The sequence below is a fragment of the Carcharodon carcharias genome, chromosome 2, assembly GCF_017639515.1.
Source record: "Carcharodon carcharias isolate sCarCar2 chromosome 2, sCarCar2.pri, whole genome shotgun sequence".
In the NCBI taxonomy this organism is placed as follows: domain Eukaryota; kingdom Metazoa; phylum Chordata; class Chondrichthyes; order Lamniformes; family Lamnidae; genus Carcharodon; species Carcharodon carcharias.
In genome coordinates, this window is record NC_054468.1 from 51,121,869 (window position 1) to 51,143,646 (window position 21,778).

The 21,778-nt window shown below is 40.5% G+C and overlaps 1 protein-coding gene across 6 annotated transcripts in view; it reads left to right on the forward strand.

Annotated features, from left to right (window-relative positions):
* zmat3 (zinc finger, matrin-type 3) overlaps positions 1 to 20,999 on the forward strand; it is a 53,472-nt gene extending 32,473 nt beyond the window's left edge. For 3 of the 6 annotated variants that reach the window (XM_041173839.1, XM_041173846.1, XM_041173847.1), the window contains 2 exons: positions 8,900 to 9,000; positions 17,879 to 20,999. In XM_041173839.1, the coding sequence (XP_041029773.1) occupies positions 8,900 to 9,000; positions 17,879 to 18,087 (310 nt within the window). In that variant the 3' untranslated portion in view covers positions 18,088 to 20,999. Of the gene's footprint in view, positions 1 to 6; positions 1,705 to 8,899; positions 9,001 to 11,008; positions 11,152 to 12,415; positions 12,647 to 17,878 lie in introns of those variants that run through there. The other 3 variants (XR_005941328.1, XR_005941331.1, XR_005941336.1) reach the window with 3 other exon arrangements.
* Positions 21,000 to 21,778: the final 779 nt, after the last annotated feature.

A 21,778-nucleotide genomic window follows, 5' to 3' on the forward strand; every position in this document is an offset into this window, starting at 1 on the left:
CTTCAGCCAGGGTAAGCTGACCCACAACAGACGGGAAAGATCCCAGACCCAGAGAGGCGCCAGGTTGTGAAGGGTGAAACACACCATGATGATGTGGGATATCCTATCTGGAGTGTACTACAGTGCACCACCCGAGCGGTCCAAATATCAAAGTGCATCTTCAGAATGCCAATTGTCTGCTCGATTAGGGACTGTGTGGAACTGTGAGCTGCATTGTACCTCTCCTCCGAAACATTTGAGGTCGACGCAGGGGTTTCATGAGCCAGCATTTCATATCCTCAACCAGCCATCCATGTAGATGCTCAGGCCCTTGGAATATCTGAGGCACCTGGGAGTGATTCAAGATGTATGAGTCATGGCACCTCCCAGGATACTTGGCACAAATGTGCATTATGTGCTTTCGATGATCGTACACCACTTGAACAGTGATGAAATGAAAACCTTTAAGGTTGACTAACTATTAGGGACTGCTGCTATGGAGCCCTTAAAGCCATATGGGTACAGTCGATTGCACCCTGTGCTCGTGGGAAGCTGAGATAGCTGCAAAGCCATTGAATCTCGCAGCCTGGCTATCTTCATCAAGTGTAAACTTCACATAGTGATGTGCCTTGCTGTAGAGGGCATCTGTGACCTTGATGCAGCTATGTGTTGCACAGGTCTCTTGTGGATACCTGGAATGACCTGCAGGCAAAGCCACTGCCAGGTGACAGTCTTTCACTCCATGGGGCATTAGTTCCGCACAAAGAATGTGGCAGATGTGATCTACCAGAGCTCAGAGCAAGCACAGCCATGCACAGCATTGTCTCTCAATCATCTATAAATAGGAGAGTATTCTCTGGCATACCCTTGGTCTAGCGAGTCCCTCTGTGGTCTAGGTTTATCCTCCTCATCCTCATGTTCTTACTGTGGCTCCCTTGCACCCTGGACCTCAGGTGGGGCCTACTGAAGATGCGCTCAGCGTCACCTGTCCCTTCTTCTCCTCCTCCATAGTATTAGAACCCTCAAAAAGGCAGCTTTGAGCCCTGGGTCCATCTGAAAAGATAGATTAAATAGATTAATGGGTGAACATAGTGAAGCTCACAGTCGTGAACCAATAGCAACTGTAATGATCTATAATGGCTTCAGCCCTACTAGCCTTGTCACTGTTGCAGCCTTGTATCTGAGGCTGCAACAGACACTTCGAGATGACCAAGATGCCATTCCTGAGACTTAGCACCTGAAGCCCATAATGGCTGGAGAAGGTTTGAATGACATGTGCGACCTGACCTAGCTCAGTGCTCCAATCTCAGATCTGGTGTTCTAATTAACAATAAACTGCTCATACAAGCAAACGCTAGGAGCGAAAGTAGGCCATGGCCCCTTGAGTCTGCTCCGCCATTCAATAAGATTATGGCTGGTCTGTTTGTGTTTCGAAATCCACACCCCCTTCTGCCCCCGATGACTTTTGATTCCTTTGCCTAACAACAATCTATCTACCTGCACCTTAAAAATATTCAACGACCCTGCTTTCTCCACCTTCTCATTCCAGTTATCAATCTAGTGAACTTCCCCTGAACCATCTCCAACGCATTTACATCCTTCCTTAAATAGGGAGACCAAAACTGCGCATGGTATTCGAGCTGTGGTGTCACCAATACCCTGTATAACTCAAGCATAACGTCCTTATTTTTATGTTCAATTCCTCTCATAATAAAGGATAGCATTCCATTAGCCGCCTTAATTACTTGCTGTACCTGCAAACTAACTTTTTGTGACTCATGCACTAGAGCACCTAGATCCCTTTGCACCTTGGAATTCTGTAATCGTTCTCTGTTTAAGTAATACTCTGCTTTTTCATTCTTCTTGCCAAAGTGAACAACTTCACATTTCCTACATTATACTCCATCTGCCAGATTTTTGCCCACTCACTCAAACTATCTATATCCGTCTGCAACCTCCTTATGTCCTCTTCACAACATACTTCCCTAACCTTTTGTCATCTGCAAATTTAGCTACCATGCCTTCACTCTCCCCTTCTAAGTCATTGATATAAATTGTAAAAAGTTGAGGCCCCAGCACAGCACTCATCACATCCTGCCAATCACCCATTTATGCATACTCTCTGTTTTCTGCCAGCCAGCCAATCTTCTATCCTTTCTAATCTGTTACCCCCTACACTATGAGCTTTTATTTTCCACAATAACCTTTGATGTGGCACCTTATCAAATGGCTAAATGATTAATGACTGGATGCCCTTTTCCCTGATATGAATGCCAATTCTGGAAAGCATATGAAAGTCTTCCATTAATGGGATGTTATATATGCAACAACTGTGTCTCCAGGTTGCCTGCATTCCCAAATTTCACATTCCTATGCGTTAATGTTGAATTGAAACAACTGTGATGTTAAGCCAGGAAAGCTTCACATATCCCTCCCACGCCCCTTTTATTAAATTTTCCCCAATTACTGGCTGCAGATGCCTCCATAACCATTCCCTTCCCATCTGCAGCCCAGTATAGAGACAGACAAGCCCATAGACAGCGACTGTGAAAACGCCATGCTCACCAAGCTGTGCATTATTCCAACTGAGCACACAGCCTGTGGCCCACCCTGGAGTGGGAGTACAACATGCATGCATAGCCCTGTAGCATGGTCTGCTGCATCCCATGACTGTCTCAATTCTCTTACTCTTGACTGAAGCCCACAGAGCTCAAGGAGTGTCTCTACTCTCTGACTCCTGACTGTGAGCCCAAGGAGTGTCTTTACTTGCTGTCTCCTGACCGAATACATGGAGTGTCTCCGACCTGCTAGCCCCAGACCAAGGTCTTTGACTTATAATGAGTTCCCCATTGCCCTCCTGACTGAACACTACAGTCTCCCTTCCCAACACTGCTACCCCACCCCTCCCGCCCCGCCGCGTGACTCTCTGTGAAACCCATCCCTCGTATCACACTAACACAAACCCCCCTTTTCTTATCCTGGAGTCTGAATGCACCCTCTCCCATTCATACATGTGGTCCCCCATTCACCCCCTTGTTTGTCAGTATTTCAGTTTCCCTTGTCGGGCTCCAGCTTTCCACCCCTCAGTCTCCGTTCTGCTTGCTGTCATTCCTCCTTCTCTTCCACTCTCTTGCGAAGCCTTCCTGCCTCTCTGACTTCCATCATTCCCCCTTCTCCCTCTGAACACCTTGCAAAGCCTTCCTTCCCCTTTGCCCGCTGTGTGTTTTCCCTCCCACCAACCCCTTGCAATGCCTTCCTGCCCCTTTGACACCCCCATGTTGCCCCCTCCCTCAACACCTTAAAATACCTTCCCATGCCTTTGCCCCCCCCCCCCCCCCCCCCCCCCTCACCGTGTTCCTGCTTCCCCTCCCGACCCTTTTCAATGCCTTCCTGCTCCTTTGCCCCTGTGTGTTTATTATCCTCCCCCCCCAACCCTGGTCGAAATGCCGGTCTCTGTCTGAATGTTCAGCCCTGTCTGAGTACTGCTGCATTACTAACACGCTGCTAGTTTTGTGCAACTGCCCACGATATATTTCTATCTGTACGTCTCAAACTTAGAAGTATTGTAATTATCAACCTCCCATAAGTTTTCACAGATTTCCCCTGTGACGTGAAACTCCTCTTTGGGATGCAGTTTGAAGAGATGCAGGAGTATTGTAAGAAAAAGTTTACACACCTTTCAGTGGAAGGCCAGCTTCTGCTTCATCTTTTTTTCAAATCATAGATGTGTTTCCTGATCTAATCAATATTTCTATCACGATGATTGGTGTCTTAGTATTTGTGGAAAAAATTTTTATCAATAGTTTTGAGCCATTGTTTACATCAGAGTTGAGGATCAGCTTCTTTTCCATAAGACTTAAAAGATGAATTTCAGGCCTGTCTAGGTGCTAAACTGTGCTACTTGTGTCTTTGGTGTGATTGGTTCTTAAACTTCACAGACAACAAGTATTGTGAGCTTCTCAAAGAACGTTATACAATTCCTGCATAATATAAAATTTTATGCTTTTCACAAACAATTCCTGTTACAGCTTTGAATGGCCAGCAACCAAGAACTTCCATTTTCTACCTAATTCTTCATAAATTGGACTCTGTCTTAGAATATCAGTTAAACCTATCACTTTCCATGATCTGGCACAGATGATTTAGTTGCTAAGAGAAACAAACTGTCAAATAGAGGTATTCCCTGTCGCGTTTAATGTAGAAAATACCTTCAAAACATTCGGCTCCAAATGGATAACATTTATTTCATGTTGTAGTATTTTACAGTCATATATTATCCTTAAACAAAATATATTTGCAATATTTATTTCATCCAAGCCTCAAAGCTGGTAATATCACCAATGTTTGAAGGCATTTTTGTGTAAACATACATACTGCTTTTACATTTTATCAGATTAAATTATGAAGCAAGATAATTGCTAGTTTCTGATAATAAAACTTCAGATTACCACTTCATAAAGCTAAGGACTGCGGAATGTTCATCTTTATGACTAAAAAGGTGAATTCCTAACACAACTATCCTCATGAATTAACGTGATGCTTTAGATTCTGTTTTTGAGCAAATACATTTGATTGCTATTATTGCCTTAATAGATACTACCCTGTATGAACTTTTACCCAAAGCTACTCTCTTGTGAATTGGTTCATAAGACAACCTTAACCTCAAATCAAAGTAACTCTGTCTCCAATTCCTAGGGTTATTTTAGTTGTTGTGATGTTGGTCAATGCTGGTAGGGCTACATTTATTGCCTATCCTATATCTGCCTTTTGTGGATGGTGTTTTTTTTTTAGCCATTTGTTTGTATGAGGGCGTTAATTAGGGAATTTCAGGAGTTGACCCAACAACAATGAAGGAACATTACCAAATTGAGAGAATTGACTTATGAGGAGAGATTGAGTAGAGTAAGCCTACATTCTCTAGAATTAAGGAGAAATTGAAAACAAACACTGCTTAAGGGATTTGGAGAATGGATGCTGGGCGGATGTTCTCCTTGATTGGAAAGTCTAGAACTAGGGGGTCATAGTCTCAGAGTAAGGGTTTGACCATTTAGAACTGAGATCACTCGAAAGGGTTGTGAATCTTCTGAACTCCCTACCCCAGAGCTGCAGGTGCTCATTGAATACATTCAAGACAGTGGTTGATAAATGTTTGGGTGTTAAGAGATAGGGGATCAACCATGATCTATCAAATGACTGAGCAGGCTTGAAGGGCTGACTAGTCTATTCCTGCTTCTATTTCCTATGTTTTTATCTTGATATGTAGCCAAGCCAACATACCTTGTGATTTGGAGGGGAATTTTCTGGTGATAATGTTCCCATGACATTGCTGCTTGGTGGTAGAAGTTGCAAGGTTGGGAGGTGCTGTCAAAGTAAGCTTAGCGAGTTATGGAGCACATACTGCAACCATATCAATGGCAGGGGGAGTTGATCAGGTAGGCTGTTCTCTTCTGAATTGTTGTGTTTATTGCATGTGGCTGCTGCTCCACTCATCCAGGCAAATGGTGGGTATTCTATCATACTCCTCATTTGGAGTCTTGAAAGATAGTGGAGAGGCTTTGACAGGTCAAGGAGTAAAAGCAGTAAACCAGTTTCTGCTCTTCTCTTGTAGCTACTGTGCTGAAATACTAGATTATTTAACTTCTGAGCAATGCTTAACATATTGATCATGCAGGAATTCAGCTACACTTTTGCTGCTGCTGTATGTCATGGGGAGATGGCTGGACTTTATTATTGAAGATGATAATTTCTGGTATTTTTGTGATATGTATTGCCTGCATTTGTCAGGCCAAACCTGGATATTGTTTGGGATTATACTGTAGGCTGGCTGCTTCATTTCAGAGGATTTGCGAATGGAATTGAATGAACATGGTGACATTGTGATAGAGGGGAAGCCATTGATGAAGCAGCTTAAGATGGTTAGGCTGAGGATATAAGGTATGTGAAGGAAAAACATAAGGAAGAAAGTAAGACCAAACCTACCTTCTATATGATGTTCCTCATTCTTTGAATGTAATTTATCTTAGATATATATTGCACATATCCTCCTCTACAATTTCTAATTCTTATTTCAAGTGCATTTATTGTTATTTAACTTTGTTATTGTTTTCTTCTCCAAGTAACAATGTCTTCAATTCAATCTCAAAGAGCTGAGGACTGGTCTGTGGGCAGGCGTTTTTTGTTTTTGAGAATTGAGGGAAATTAGTTAACTCTGTTATAGTTTCAATGAGTATAAAACCCCTCCAAGGGGCACTGGTCTATTGATTTTTGCCCCCTCTCCCAGAAAAAAATAGGCATATCCTAAGGTACATGGTGGATAAACTACATTTGAAGAATAAGGAGGACCATATCAAAGGTAACTAATCTTACTTTATATTTATGTTCAGCAACTTGAAGGTATAAAACAATAAAATGGGTTTTTTTGCTACTTGTCGCCTTGCTAAAAAGTACATCGGTTATCATTCATTTTTACTAACGTATCCATATTGATTCTTACAAAGACTTACATTTCAATAACCATTCCATAGTAGTAGCATTTTAAGTCATAGCTTGTTGATCTTACTGTTAGAATAAGATGAGTTTTGCTGATTTGTAATAGATTCAAATATCAGATGAAAATTTTGCAGTAATCTAGTGTGTAAAATCATGTCATCAAAACTTCAGTTACTCTGATTGGTATTCTAAGACTGAAGTTGTATTATACTCAGTATAGCTACAATATTTCTAAATCAGCTCCCTGGAGATGGTCTCCCACCTTCAGATTTTAATGTGCTTTGTAGTCTCCCACACTGAACTGCCATTCTGCAATGAAAGCACTTCTTATTAATTTGAAAATGGTGATTAAAATCAATTGTAAATTAGTTACAAATTAGTACAGAATTAACTTAGCAGGGTAAAAACACACAGGAAATGTAAACGTTGAGTCATTTTTTTTTTAGACTTTGCAAGTATAGGTGCATAACTTTTATACCTTTTAACACACACAACAGATACACATGAATGATGATGGGAAATGAGAAAGATATTGCACTATAATGTAAATGTTGCTGAGCAGCTACTTTATGAATTTTTGCTCCATATCAGAGGAACTTATTAATTACATTTAAGGTTGTGCTTTTAAGTTGCATCAGAAAAAATCATTTCATGATTTTGTCAATTATCTAACTGCTTAAACAAAATTTATGATCTCAGCTTGGCTCAGTGGTAGCATTCTAGCTTCTGTGTCAGAAATTTGGGGGTTGAAGTCCCTCTCCAGGACTTGAGCACATAATCAAGACTGACACTTCATTACAACACTGAAGGAATGGTGCATATTTTGGAAACATCATCTTTCAGATAGGATATTAAGCAGAGGCCCATCTTTTCAGCTGACCATAAAGGACCCCGAGGCATGGGTGCTCTCTGAATAAACTGCCCAGCATCTAACACTTAATCAACGTTACCAGAAAACTGATTTAAGCAGACATTGCTAGTTGTGAGACTAACAGAACAACATAAATGCAAGTTCTCCATAAGATTTATCAATAAGATCAACTTTGCCACAGATTGTTTTTAAATGTAGAATTTAGAAAAATATAATGGAGTCACTCCTCCTAAACAAACTGCAAAATCCATGGGGCTGGAATCACCTGATTAGGAAACGTTTCAAATGCTAATACAATGTCATTCAAACAAGGCATCTGGTGTTAAATCAGCCATACAGCTTTGATTAAATTTAAAACAACCTCCACACTAGATACTCTGTTAGGGATAATATTATCTAGGACATCATGACTAACTCTGCCGTTCTTCAAAATAGTGCAATGGGATCTTTTATATCTGCTGAGAAGGGCATACGGGGCCTCGGTATAAATTATAATCTGAAAGATGGCACCTTTGACAGTGCAACACTCCCTCAGCACTACACTGGAGTGTTAGCCTAGCTTTTTGTGCTCACGTGTCTGGAGTAGTACAATCCATGCTTCTCATGGGTTCACACCTCTGCTAAAATTATGGAGAGTGAATTTTTAGACAAACGTGTTTGTGTCTTAGTATCCTATAGCATAATTTCAAGGCCCAGAAAATTTGTCAGTAAAAGACAGTAATCCTTTCAGTGCCATGAGATCTTATCCAATGGCTATGCCAGTCATAAGGAAGGTCCCAGGTTTGATTCTTCTTCTGCTTTAACTGATCACAGGCTGGGCACGCTCAAGTGAGGGAAAAATCAGTCAGGGTTCTTGCTTTTAACTGTTGATCAGTGATCCATGCTTTGTAGAAATCAGATGGGAACAGGATCACACTTTACTCTGAAAAACCTGTGGCCAAATAACTTGCTGATATTCACTAACAAACCCAGGATTTCCTGACCTGTAGTAAGGGGATTGGGGATAAAGGAAGAAGGTAACAAACGTAATAATATTCTTATATCTGGTTTATAGGGCTTGGGGATAAAGGAAGAAGGTAACAAACGTAATAATAGTCTTTTATTTGGTTTATGGTTTGGCCAGAAAAGCCTGGTGATGTGTATAATAGTGGCTCTTCTTTCTATCATCAACTCGCTTGGGTTGGATGGATTACTAGTTTTATTTTGAAGTGATGGTATTCAAAAGAGGCATGCCATTATGAATTCTCTCCAATTATAAATGTTTTGCAGAAACTCTCAAATTTAGCACCTTTCCAGTTTGTACACGTTAAACGATTGTCTGGATTGAGCATTTGTATTTGCAATTTTTATATTTTTCTTCATCTGAAGGAATAGTAGAAAATAGTGCTGTCAAATTTCTAAAATTGTAAACTGTTCTTGTTAGTAGCAACAGAGTAAAGCCTATTGCTTTGCATTTGTTATTTTGTGATTAAAATATTTAGCAAGAGGATTACTATAAAACATTTAAACAAATTGTAAAATTGTTATATATTTGAATAACAAAGTATCTTAATTTTGCAGAGCAGCAACAGAGCTCACAAAGAGAAGACAAAGGAAAGAAGGGAATGAATTTAAAATTGTGCCAAATCGTCGCAATCTATATGGAGTTCAAAATACACTAGGTATCTACTATTTTGTGTTTGCAAACATGTTATATAGTTGCAATATAGAAATGTACAGCAGTAAGACAAATGTTTTTAGTACTGTTGGCCAGGACACCAAAAGAACTTCCATCCTTTTGTTCAAATAGTGACATGACATCTTTTACATCCACTTGAGAAGGTAGAGGGGTGCTTAGTTTAATGTTTTGCCTGAAAGGCGGCACAACACCTCTGACAGTATTCCCTTAAACTGCACTGAAGTGTTAGCCGAGATTATGTGCTCAAATCTCTGGATTAAGATTTTAACCTTTTACTTTCTGACTTGGAGGCAAGAGTGCTACCATAGAGACGTGGCAAACATCTAACACTTGCATTATTCAGTTCACAAGGCTGTACATTTTAATTTGGTATTGTCAGTGGCAGAATTATTAACATTTTGTTTCTTTTTAAATGTTAGTTGCAAATATGAAAATTGAATTACTACTTGAATCCCATTTTGTAGACTGGCTGTCTATATCACTGCTCTAGGAGTGGACAGAAAGTTCAGCGAGAAATAATGGATTGTAAAACACTCTGGCCAGGATTTTTCCCTTGGCGATTTGCGGGCAGGGCCCGCTCGCCGAGGGGAGAGTGATGCTGGATGGCATCGGGATGAACCCCTGACGTCATCCCGGTCCATTTAAATCTTCAGGAAGGCGGGCGGACAGCAAAATCAGTTGTCCGCCCGCCGACCTGTCAATGGCCAATTAAGGCCATTGACTGGCTAATTAACCTTGTTAAAGACCCTGCCCATCCAACCTTAAGGCTGGCGGGCAGGCCAGGAGCCCCAGCGGGCTCCAGATTATTAATGAAACTTCGTCCACTAGTGGGACGAAGTTTCATGTCCGTTTTTTAAAAATTTAATAAACTTTGTGTTTCTTATTAACATGTCCCATCTCGTGTGACATTATCACATGAGGGGGACATGTAAATAATTTTAATATTTCTCCATTTTTTGACTTTTGTTACTTGTCAATAAACTCCCTGAAACGGCACTTTGTCTCAGGGATCAGTGAGCTTTTTCACGCGCATGCGTGAAAGAGTGCACTTTGACAGATGGGGAATCTCTCCACCCCCCCCCCCCCCCCACCGCTTCCTGTCAGGCAGGCCGCCCACTCAAAATGGCGGCAGGCCCTGTTTTGGCGGTGGGGGTCAGCTGCCCACCCGCTGCCAAGCCGGTGGGGCCCGCTCTCCCACCAAGGGCAAAGTTCTGCCCTCTGTCTTCAAAATCTGAATTGTACGGTTGGTGAGTGGGGGCGGGGCCTACTTGGCAACGCGTAAAATGATGCGCGGTGAATTCGGGCAGGTGTCCCGACGTCACCGCACATCATTTAGATTTTCAGCTTGGCGGGCGCGCAGCCGCCTCGGCTGCCTGCCCTCCGAACTGTCAAAGGCCTATTGAGGCCTGTTTAAAAACTAATTTAAACAATTAAATGAGCCTTAAGGTTGGCGGGCAGGTGAAGAGCCCAGGTGGCCTTCGCATTTTTCATGGAACCTCATCCATGGGCAGAGATGAGGTTTCATTAAGTGTTTAAAAATTTTAAAAAATCTTTGATATGTCCCAGCTCATGTGACACTGTCACATGAGGAGACATGTTTTAAAAGTTTTCAAATCCTTTATTTAGAAATTTTAAACTTAAACAAATCTCCCTGAGGCACAGCACAGAGATTTCTGCGCTCAGGGAATTCACCCCCGCCTGCACAGGGAGCACTCAGCGCTTCTGGGAGAGCGTCACGCTGGGTGGGTCATAATTGACCTGCCCACGTAAAATGGCAGCGCGCACCCGTTTGGGGATGCCAATCGGGTTTACGCTCGCTCCCGCCCACCCCTGCACAACCCCCCAACGATGGGGTGAAATTAGGGATCAGCAAAATTACATTTTAAAAATACGCTTCTTTTAAATCCCTCTTTTTTAACTGTCCCATTTTCTCACCTTTTTTCTTGCTCTCTTTCCAAAGTAATGGCTGATGTGATTGTGTGGTTCCATAGATACTGGCAACTGTAGGACCTCACACAAGTAGATATTTTTCATATGAACCTGGACAGTGGATGTCTGCAAGTTTTCTAACCATGGGGATGGGGAGCCCAATTTTGCTGTCATCTGATACCGACCAAGAAACCATTTCCATAGGGTAAGGTGACTTGATAACAATCAAGAGCAGGAATTAAGGCTTTTTTTCCTACATTTCTCCCCCAATCTCCCAAGGCCAGGTCATACTAACTAATTCTAATGATCCACTGCTGCCCGAGGTAAGATTAGCTAATTCAGCATATGGCATTGATTGGATCTGGAACACTCCTATTTTATCTTCTTACTATTAAGGATAGTAGTCTTAAATAAACATTGACTAATTTGTGCCAGTTCTTATTAGGGAGAGGAATTTATTCTATGCTTCTGATAAAATTACACAAGATCTGATTATTTTACCAGAATTATAGGAATATATAAATGAAACAGGCCATGAGAACCAACAGGCCTGTGTTTATGCTCCACATGAGCCCCCACCCCCCATCCCTCTGTATCTAACTCTGTTAGCACACCTTCTATTCCTTCCTCCTCCTTGTACTTATTTAGTTTCTCCTTCAAAATGTAAATTTTCTCATTGGTAGTTCTTATGGATTTTGTTCCTTCATTTTGTCATTGTAGTTACTTCAATTTAATATCATGGAGTGGCTTTACCTTATCCCATTAGTCAACCCATAATTAATATTGTAATCAGTTTGTGTCAAATTGCTGCATTGGAATAACTTGTGGACATATTGGCCCGGATCTTCCGAGCAGCAGCAACGATGATCAGATTTCCTTTGCCCTTGAAAATTCCCCTGACTTGAGTTCTGATCCTGGCTTTCACAGAAATGTGCAGTGCAGCGCCCCTAGGGGAACTCCCTCGGAGCAGATTCAGGGGAAGACTGGACAACCACCCCCCACTCCCCCCCACAACCCCATCACCACCTTTTTATGGCACTTAAGGCTAAGTCCAGTCTTTGAATATTAGTGGATGGATGAGTGAGCACCTCAATGAGTGAATGGGGTAGATGGGTGAATGGGTAGGGTAAGCGGGTGAGGTGGGTAGTGAGTGAGTATTCGGGTTGGGAGGGCGGTTGGGGTATTTGGGTCGGGCCGGAGGGTTGTTGGGTAGCCGGGGGTTGATCGCGTGACGTGGTTGTGGGGGGGTAATCTGGTTGAGGGTAGGATCAGTCCGGAGGTAGGGGAGGGGTAATATTCAGGTCGGGGGGGCAGGGGAAAGGCAGTTGGAGGTAGGTAGTTGGGTCAGGGGTTATTCAGGTGGGTAGTCAGGTGGTGGTTGGGGAGGATGATTGGGGGGTCAGTTATGGAGTCACCCAGGTGTTAGACTAAGTTTTAATCAATCTAACTTTTCCTACGTAACTATTCAGGTAAGTTCTGTGGAACTGTGTGAGATCTCCAATTCTAAATCCGAGTCAGAAACATTTGTGGTGGATCCCAGGGAGCAGAGGAATTGCCCATCAGAGTTCAAACTTCCCAGGCAATTCCCACATAGGTCTGCACTTCACGACTTCTACAGGTCCCAATGCACATCTTCAGTCGTACATCCGGTTTCCGAATATCTGCAGACCAGAAGATTTGGCCCTCAGTCAGATTTAGACCATTGATGCCAGATGGTAAAAGTTTGTTAGGATATTTTTGAAGATCATGGTCATTGATAAGAAAATTTAAAGCTCATGCAAAGTAAATATAATTTACAGTTGTTTGCAATTGACATGATGCTTGGAATTAGAACTTTATTGCAAGTTTGTGGAGTTATTTGTGACCTTATGCAAGGTGTCCGATACCATGGAAAATGAGTACATATCTATGACATTTGAATTTTTCACATGAGCTACAGAGATTCAAAATATACTGTTATTTGTTTCAGTTAGAAACTTTTCTGTGCCAGTACGTCTCATTTACTTAGGTAAATCTATTTAAATGATCAGGATACTGAAACGAACTGTAACCTAATGCAATTTGGTGATGATAAAGTAGGGAGGCAATAGAAACAAAAGACTCAGCAAAAGATTTGCAAAAAGACATGGATTGGCTATGCAACTTGGCAGACTTGTGGAAAATTGTATTAACTTTAAGGTTTTGTGTATAATAAAAAAAAAGGCAAACAACAAATAGAATTGAATTGTCACAAGGATAATGGACCGTAACTTTGGATTGCCACTCAGTACCCACTTACCTACGCCAAATTTATCTGTGCCTGAGTCGCCCAACCTTCCGGCTTAGGCCAGGTGAGATCCAGGCAGCAGAGCTCACTCCGCAGTCCAGCAGAGTTGAATTGAAGGAGGACATGCCCCCTTTTTTTTACAGCACTAGCTGCCGTAAACCAGGTAAATTTAAAGGTCTGATTGAAATTGACAGGCTAGGGAGAAGTAAGTGCCTAAGGTAAGTGGATAGGATTTGGGGGGTATGGGACATCAGAGGTTGGGTGTGGATGGGGGGTGGTGGATGGGGAAAATCAGATTCAGGGAGGTTGGGGGGGGAGCCTGGATATTGGGTGGGTAGGGGTTAGGGAGGGGAGTCAGGTCAGGGGGGTTTGGGTTGGGCCTCTTGGGTGAGGGTTGGGTCAAGCGGGGTGGGGGTTGGGTTGAGCAGGAGGGGTCAGGTCAGGTCAGGGGGTGAGAGTTGCTTCCACTGGGTGTGAGGCGGGGGTGGGGGGGCGATGAAGAATCCCTTGCGGGTGGGGGGAGTCCTATGGGGGAGGGTCGGGGGTGGGGAATGCTGTAGGAGTGGGGGGGGGTTGGGGGGTCCCCTGGGGGGTCAGGGGTGTTGGGGGAGTCCTGTGGAGGTATTGGTCTGGGTCTTTACAATGGTTACCCAGAAATTAGAAGAGGTTCTAATTCTTCTAACTTTTTCTGAGTAGCTATTGGTGTAACCCTGTTGGGTCCATCCAAAGTCTGCGTTTTAAATCACATTTTCAGATGGTTCACAGTGCAGGGCAATTGCAGAGCATTTCTAGGCAATTGCCGTGCAAATGCTTACCTGTGGAGCTCTGAGAGGTGTCATGACACGGCAGATGATGTGTGCCAGGCAGAACAAATTCACAAGGGAAATTTGGTAACGCTATCACAACAGTTTTGCAATTTGTGTTTATTACAAGATGCATGCACTAAATTCAGAAGTTACAAGTCCACCAAGACCTTTAGAGATTTTATAAATTTGAATTAAAATACTTATTAAGAAAATAAAATGTCAAGCCCATACATAAGACTACAATTACTACTATAATAACTCCTAAAATTCCTAATTAACCTGACCCCCAGTTATACCCCCTTTAGGCAACTGTCCAAAATAGATTTTAGACTTAAAACAAATTCAGCAAGTTAACACAATACCCTGGACAGTGGAATTCCAAATGGTTTTTCTCCAGCTTCAGTTTCGTAAGACAGCAGAGTTCTGCATAAATGTTGGAGGCTTCATTAAGGCTATTTCACACACTCCTGTTAGATTTTACATGGCCTTCTCCTGACACATAGCCTTTCATTCTCCTTTATATATGTTTATCTCCTTTTAATATGTAAATTCTATTGTTCCGTATGTCTTTAAAACTGAATCGCCCTCACTGTATAAAAACTTTCATGTTGTCACTACATAGTGTCAGTAATCTTTGGGGAAAATAAACACATTCCTTAGCCTTGCTTATCTGGCTAGTTGTGAACAGACTGAGATCCTTTGGAATCCAAATCTCCCTTCATTTATCTAAAAATGCAAATTCCCTTCACACCTTACATGCTAAGCCAGCATCCTTGTTTACTCATTAGCATGTCAAGCACCTAGCTTCTTTTGATGATTTAACCTTGCAGTCTACTTTACCCCACATGTAATTAAATCACACACAGACAGATCCAACTATATTTACCCCCATAAATCTACTTTACAATAAACCAGGAAAATATTATGAAAATTATTATAATTTCATGACAGAGGATTCCCCAACACATATTTGAGGTACCCTCCCCCTGCCCAATCTGCTGCTGGGGAGCTCAGAAGTTACAGCCCATAGGAGAGAATTTTCCGATCGGGTCCACAATGCCATTTTACATGGGTGGGCCAGTTAAGGCCAGTCCAGCGTGACACGCCCGGAAATGCTGTGCGCCCCCTGTGCGGGCAGGGGTTCCCTGAGTTGGGAGTACACTCTTTCACGCATGTGCACAACAGAGGTGCCTCAGGGAGATAAGTTTTAAGGTTTAAAAATTTTAATATATAAAAAGAACAATTTAAGACATGTTCCCTCACATGAGTTGGGACATGTCAATGAACTTTAATGAGAACATTCATTTAATTTATAAACCCTTCTTGAAACCTCATCCTGCCTGTGGATGAGGTTCCATGAAAAATGCGAAGGCCGCCTGGGCTCTTTGTCTGCCTACCGACCTTATGGTTGGACGGGCAGCTTTCTCAATAGCCTTAATTAGTTAATTAATGGCCGTAACATGCCTTTGACAGTTTGCTAGGCGCGCAGGTGAGTTGGCTGTGCGCCCGCTGAACTGAAAATCTAAATGACGCGCGGTGATGTCGGGATGCACGCCCGCTGTCACCCCACGTCATTTTACGTCTTGGCGTGCAGCCCCGCCCCTGCTTGCTGAGCTGAAAATTCTCCTCATAGATGCAAATTTGGGAATAATAGCAGACATGTCACAAAGGCCCAACTTGAACATGTATTCAATTTTGGTTACTGCATCATATCACTACATAAATAAACTTGTAATAAGGAATGTGGTAACAAATAACAAGTTTGAATATAGCTGTAAAGGGAAAAAGGACAGATTAAAGAATCTCAAACCATATAATTCTAGAAGGAAAGTTGATGGAGGGACCTTACCACATTATGTATTATCAAGTATTTGCAGCGCAGAGAAAGGCCATTTGATCCAACAGGTCCTTGATGGTGTTTATATTCCACACAAACATCCTCCCATTCCTCTTCATTTAACCCCATCAACATATCCTCCTGTTCCTTTCTCCATTATGTGCTTATCTAACTCCCCCGTGAATGTATTTGTGCTATTCGCCTCAACTACTCCTTGAGTTCCACATTCTAACCACTCTCTGGATTAGGATTATGAGTGTAAGATACTAAATTGTATGGATATGGTAAACAACACCAAACAGGGTAACAGAAGTAAAAACATGGGGTTGTTCAAAATACAATTAGATAGAAGAGTTAAATACTACAGGAATGAACTCTGATCATTTCTGTTTTCTCATTTCTGTATTTAAAATTGGATCTGTAAGAAAGCTTTAATTGTTCTTCCTGCTTTCAGTATGTACCTTATCAATTGCAGGAGCATGTATTAGGGCATTTCTGCAACTTCAAGTGTTTACAGTTCTGTTTTCTAATGGTAAACTACCAGTATTGTAATGTAATCCAAGATGCACAAAGAGTTATACTTTGAAAAACACCATTAATTTTCCCTGTAAGTCAAAGGTCTCATCCACATTTTGATCTGCATCCTGAATACATATAATTCTTGAATTCCACAAACGATTAGGTGCAATTTTTTTGATTAGATTGCCATTATTGGGAGCTGAGAGGCCATTCAATAATGTTTTATATTATAGAATTGTACTGATACATGTGGCTTTATAGGGACCACTAGATAAATTGTTACTATAAACATAAGGTTCATAAACTGATGGACAATAATACAACAATTCTTTTGACTAAATTAAGAAATCATGAAATAGAAAGCAGCTATTTGTTGTTATGATCTTTATAGAGACCGATAACTTGTTGAAAGGGAAACCTAAAAAGAGAAGAGGGTGAGAAAAGCTGACCTCAACAGGAGCGGCAAGTCATAGAAAGAATTTGTACCCAGCTGGCAGAAATATGCAAGATAATTTCAAGAGAATGGAGGGATTACTATAAAGAGACAAAGCTCAGTACCTATTTCTGAAAGACAGAGGGAGATGGAAACAAAATATTTATGGCTGAATTTTCACTTTGGGGGCAAGAAACAGGACTTGAGTTTGTTTCTGAATCCCAAACTTGCTCCTAGCTGTCATGTGTTTCGATTTTAACTAGGGCGCTCCTTATTTGGCATGAAGACAGGTTACCTGGCCAATTAAGGGTGGTGGGCAGGCAGGTTCTCGAAGAGGGGAGGATCTGGGCAAGTGGCCAGGCAATCAGATGCCTTTCAGCTTCAGAGGAGCACCCAGCTGCAATGAGTGATAAGTAACCGAGAGGGCACTTCAACAGGAAGGTGACCTGCCAACCACTTTTTAAAAAATGTAAATAAAAAGAGAGAGAGAGAGCATCGAGACCAACAGTGTGGGGGCAGGGATGGAAATTCCTTTGTAGGGCAGCCTTTGACTACACCCCACCAGCCAGGCAGCAAGGCCCTGTAGGCCTACCTGGCATCCTGTCCTGCTGCTACTTGCCGACCTCTAGGCAGTTAAACTCTCCCCTTTTGCATTGGGAAACTGGAGGACGACTGGAAAATCCCAGTCCCTGCCTTAACTTACCTTAAACAAGGCTCTTAAAGAGTCTAATTAGCTGTTCGCTCATCAAGAATGGAGTTGAGATACTGGCATGCCAGGTGGTCCTGGTATTTTCGGACCCTGTCTATCTCTGTTCCTGATCTGATAGGGTCTAAAAGTCCTACTCTTGAAACCTGATAATCTGATGATAAATTAAAGAGGAAATCAGAAAGTTTCAGCAGAACAACGTTGTAGTGAAACTGTGGCAAAGGAACACCCAGTACATTTTGTATGAGAAATCTTTTTTCCTTCAGTACATCTTACAAGAATAAATAATTATTTGGATGGCATAAATATCAGAGAATACAATTATCTTGTTCAAGATCAATTTATGTTAGCTTATCATTATATAGGTCCTTACTTTAATCCACGTTCCCGTCAGCGGATTCCACGTGACCTAGCAATGTGTGTAACACCAAGTGGACAGTTCTACTGTTCAATGTGCAATATTGGTGCCATTGAAGAACAAGAATTTCGTCTTCACCTTGAAAGCAAATTGCATAAGAGCAAGGTGTCAGAGCAGCGGTACCGTAATGAGATGGAAAATCTTGGCTATGCATGAAGCCTCGGAAATAAGTGCATCTTGAAACTACAAGAGAATGGTTATAATTGTTAATGATACATTCACAATTTCTGTATAGAAAGTTTGAAGACTTAAAGAAAAAAATCATAGAATCCATTGTTTTTTAAAATTGTACAGAAGTTAATCGTTTAATGTCAAAATGTACTTTGTATTCTCTTAATATTTTAATTTAATGTTTAATTTAATGTTACTTTGTGTGTATAGGAAATTTCAGTTTGTTGCTAAAATTTGTCCTTTAAAGGGATGTTTGTGTAACTGGTCACATGTTGCTTTTGCAGATGATTTGGAAGCATTTAATTGGTTTAATATTTGTTTTTCTCACACAATATTTTCTAACAAAATGTTCAACTCTTGTGGAATTTTAATGTAATTCTAATTAGTCTCTTTAATATTCAACTTTTTTTGATTCACAGTCTATAATGGTCATCTGAAATTGATCCAGAAGGTGATATACTAATAAATGTTCAACTCTGAATCATTCATTTATTGTTGAATGACCTTTGTGTAGAGAGTTTCACCATCAGGCTCCCTATAGAAAAAATAATCAGATACAAAAAGTACAATAATTTGTTAATACTGTTTGTTCTGCCTCCTGAGATTTTTGTTTAAAAAATATGTAAATGACACCATTGTTGAAGAGTTGATCAGCTTGATGATGTGATGTTGCTAAATTAACAAAATTGAAGCATCCCTGGGCTTATGTTTACAATTATACATATATATTAATTAAATATATATATATAGATATATATAAATATATAGGGCTCAGTATTTAGCCACTAATGGCATCATCAGCATGCATGCACTGTTTCACAGTCAACATCAGAAAAATTATAGGATGTTAATGTTGTTCTTGTGAATCTTGAAACTTGATTTTTTTTAAAAAAAGGATCCTAATGGTGATATCCTCCTTTTAAAGACTGGTTTCACTGTACCAACTCTTATGAAAATAATCCACTAAAGTGTAATTTTAAAAAATAGTAAAGATCAAAATTATGGAAAAGTTATATATGCTATCCTTTTGCAAGCTGGTCAGTTCAAATTTCAGCATTTGATGGATAAAATCCTTTACAACCCGAGACTGACTGAGCTTGAGTGTCAGAGCTTGGAGTGAGCAGAGGTAAGTTTGTGATTTACAAAATGGAAAATAAACCTAGTACAGCCAAGATAACTAACAATGAGTTAAAGGCTGCATTTGCGTAGGATATGCTGCAAATTTTTCTATTTTAGTGGTGGAAAATAGTTATTTTCATGAACTCCATGCTACTTATTTTATATTCTATGACCCCTATGTCCCTTGTCAGTGGCTGCCAAGTACATTTAAAAACAATTGCCATAGGACCTTTTAATAAATGCTAGCCTTTATGAATGAATGCTCTTTATCAAATTATAATTTATCTTTTATAATATTTTCACAGATAAAATTGTGCTGAATTTTTCTATCATTGTTATATTTTTCTCTGCACTGGATTTAACGTGAAAGATGTTTCAATGTCTACATTTTAAAGGATAATCAAATTGAGTCTTTTAGGCTTACGTAAAAGATGTTGATATTAAAAAAGTGCATTTATAAATTTATGGTTCAAACTATGTCCACTACATGATTGTATTTATTTGAAATCTTAATAGGCTAAAATTTCCATTTCAAATATGGATTCACTTCAGGTCTTTCTTTGAGTATTCTGTCTCATTAACAATTTCAGTTCAACAGCAGTTGCAAAATTTCACATAGAATGGATGTAAAATAAATTTAATAGCCACTGGCTTTTTGATTTATCAAATATGTATATTTCACGATTTTTTTCATAATTTATTACCATGTTAAATCGCAGAAATAAGAGACTGAACTCACCAAGGATGAATACAAACAGAAAATGCTGGAAATACTCAGATCAGGCAGCAGCTGTGGACAAAGAAACAGAATTAACATTTAAGATCAATGACCTTCCATCAAAACTGGAAAAAGTTAAAGATTTAACACCCTGACTCACTCCTCAATCACACGCAACAGCCCTTTCCCCTTCCCAATGGCACCTTTCCATGCAAGTGCAGGAGATGCAATATCTGCACTTTTACATCCTCCCTTCCAAGTGTTCAAATATTCTGTCCAGGTAAGACAGCAAATTACTTGTACTTTCAATTTACTATACTGCATTCATTGCGCACCATGCCATCTCCTTGGCATGAGCAAGAACAAACCCAGACTGGGTGATGACTTAGCAGAACACTTCTGTTCAGTCCATAAGCGTGACCCTGAGCTTCCAGTCACCTGGCATTTTAATTCTCTGCCCCTGGCCTCCTACACTGTTCCAATAAGGCTTAACAAAGTTTGAGGAATAGCACCTCATTTTTCAGTTAAACACTTCACAGCCTTCTGGACTTAGTACTTAGAAATTCAACAATTTCATAATATAACCCCAACACCCATTTTTTTGGATGACCGTTGTTAGCAAATACTCTGCTATTTCCCATTTACACCTCTAGACCTATATTTTTTCTTACTTGTTCTATTACCATTTTCTTTTGTCTCGCATCATCATCCCTTTTGTAATTTAATCTCTGCAGCCTTCTACTGTATCAGAGACCTTACCTCTTCTCCCCACACCTCCACATTGCCTCTGTATTTGCTTAAAACCTGTTAGATCTTTAACATTTTCCAGTTCTAATGAAAGGTCATTGACCTGAAACTTAAATTATGTTGCTCTCTGTACACATACTACCTGATTCACTTGAGTGTTTACAGGATTTCCTGTTTTTATTTCAGATTTCCAGCATTTGCAGTATTTTGCTTTTATAAGAATGAATTGCCTGAGCGTACTTTTGAATTTCTTTTATTTCACAGATATGCTTCTATGAAATTTAAATTTATGGAATAAAATAATTTCTTGATTTTTTAAAAGTTTTTATTTGTGGCTGTGTTTTGTACTAATGTCAGAATAATCTGTTTAATAACAAAACTGAAAGGTAATTGTGAGTGGTCATTAATCATTTTTCTTTAAATTAATGCATAAGAGCTTCCTTCTCTAAGAGAAGAAGCAAAAATCCAGAATCTATATCCATTCTTACACTTCGTTATTCAACCCAGGCTAACTATATTCCATAGATATTACATCCTCTCCTTAATCCCATCTGCAGAGGAATAATCACAACTGATGGACTATTTGATCAATCCAGTCAAAAATTATCCCTACAGCCTCCAATGCTAATACCATTTTCAGCCTGTATTCAGTTCCTTTTTAAAGAAATTATTGGCATAGCCTCAACAAATTTTGCTTGAAGTCTGTTTCACATATCTATTCCTTGGGGAAAGGGAGAAATCTGATAATCTTAAGGCAATCTTATGTTCACCTACTTATATCCTCAAGTTCTGCACTCAATCCAAGATAAATAAGATTGTGTTTACAGCATGTTACTGTTGACATTTTGAAGACCATGACCATATCATCCTTCAACATTTATGGTAATAAGTTTAGTTCCATGAGCTTTTCCTCATAACTTATAGAGTCTTAAATCTCAGAAGCATCAAATTCACTCCACTGGAATTGTTGTCTGGACCTGTCTAGTCCAAATGTGGTATCCTGAGGTTCCAGCAGCTGGTTGGGCTGCATGACAACAGGAGAGCACTCCTTAGGTTTCTGGTGCATGGTGGGAGCGCCTGTGCTGGAACTGG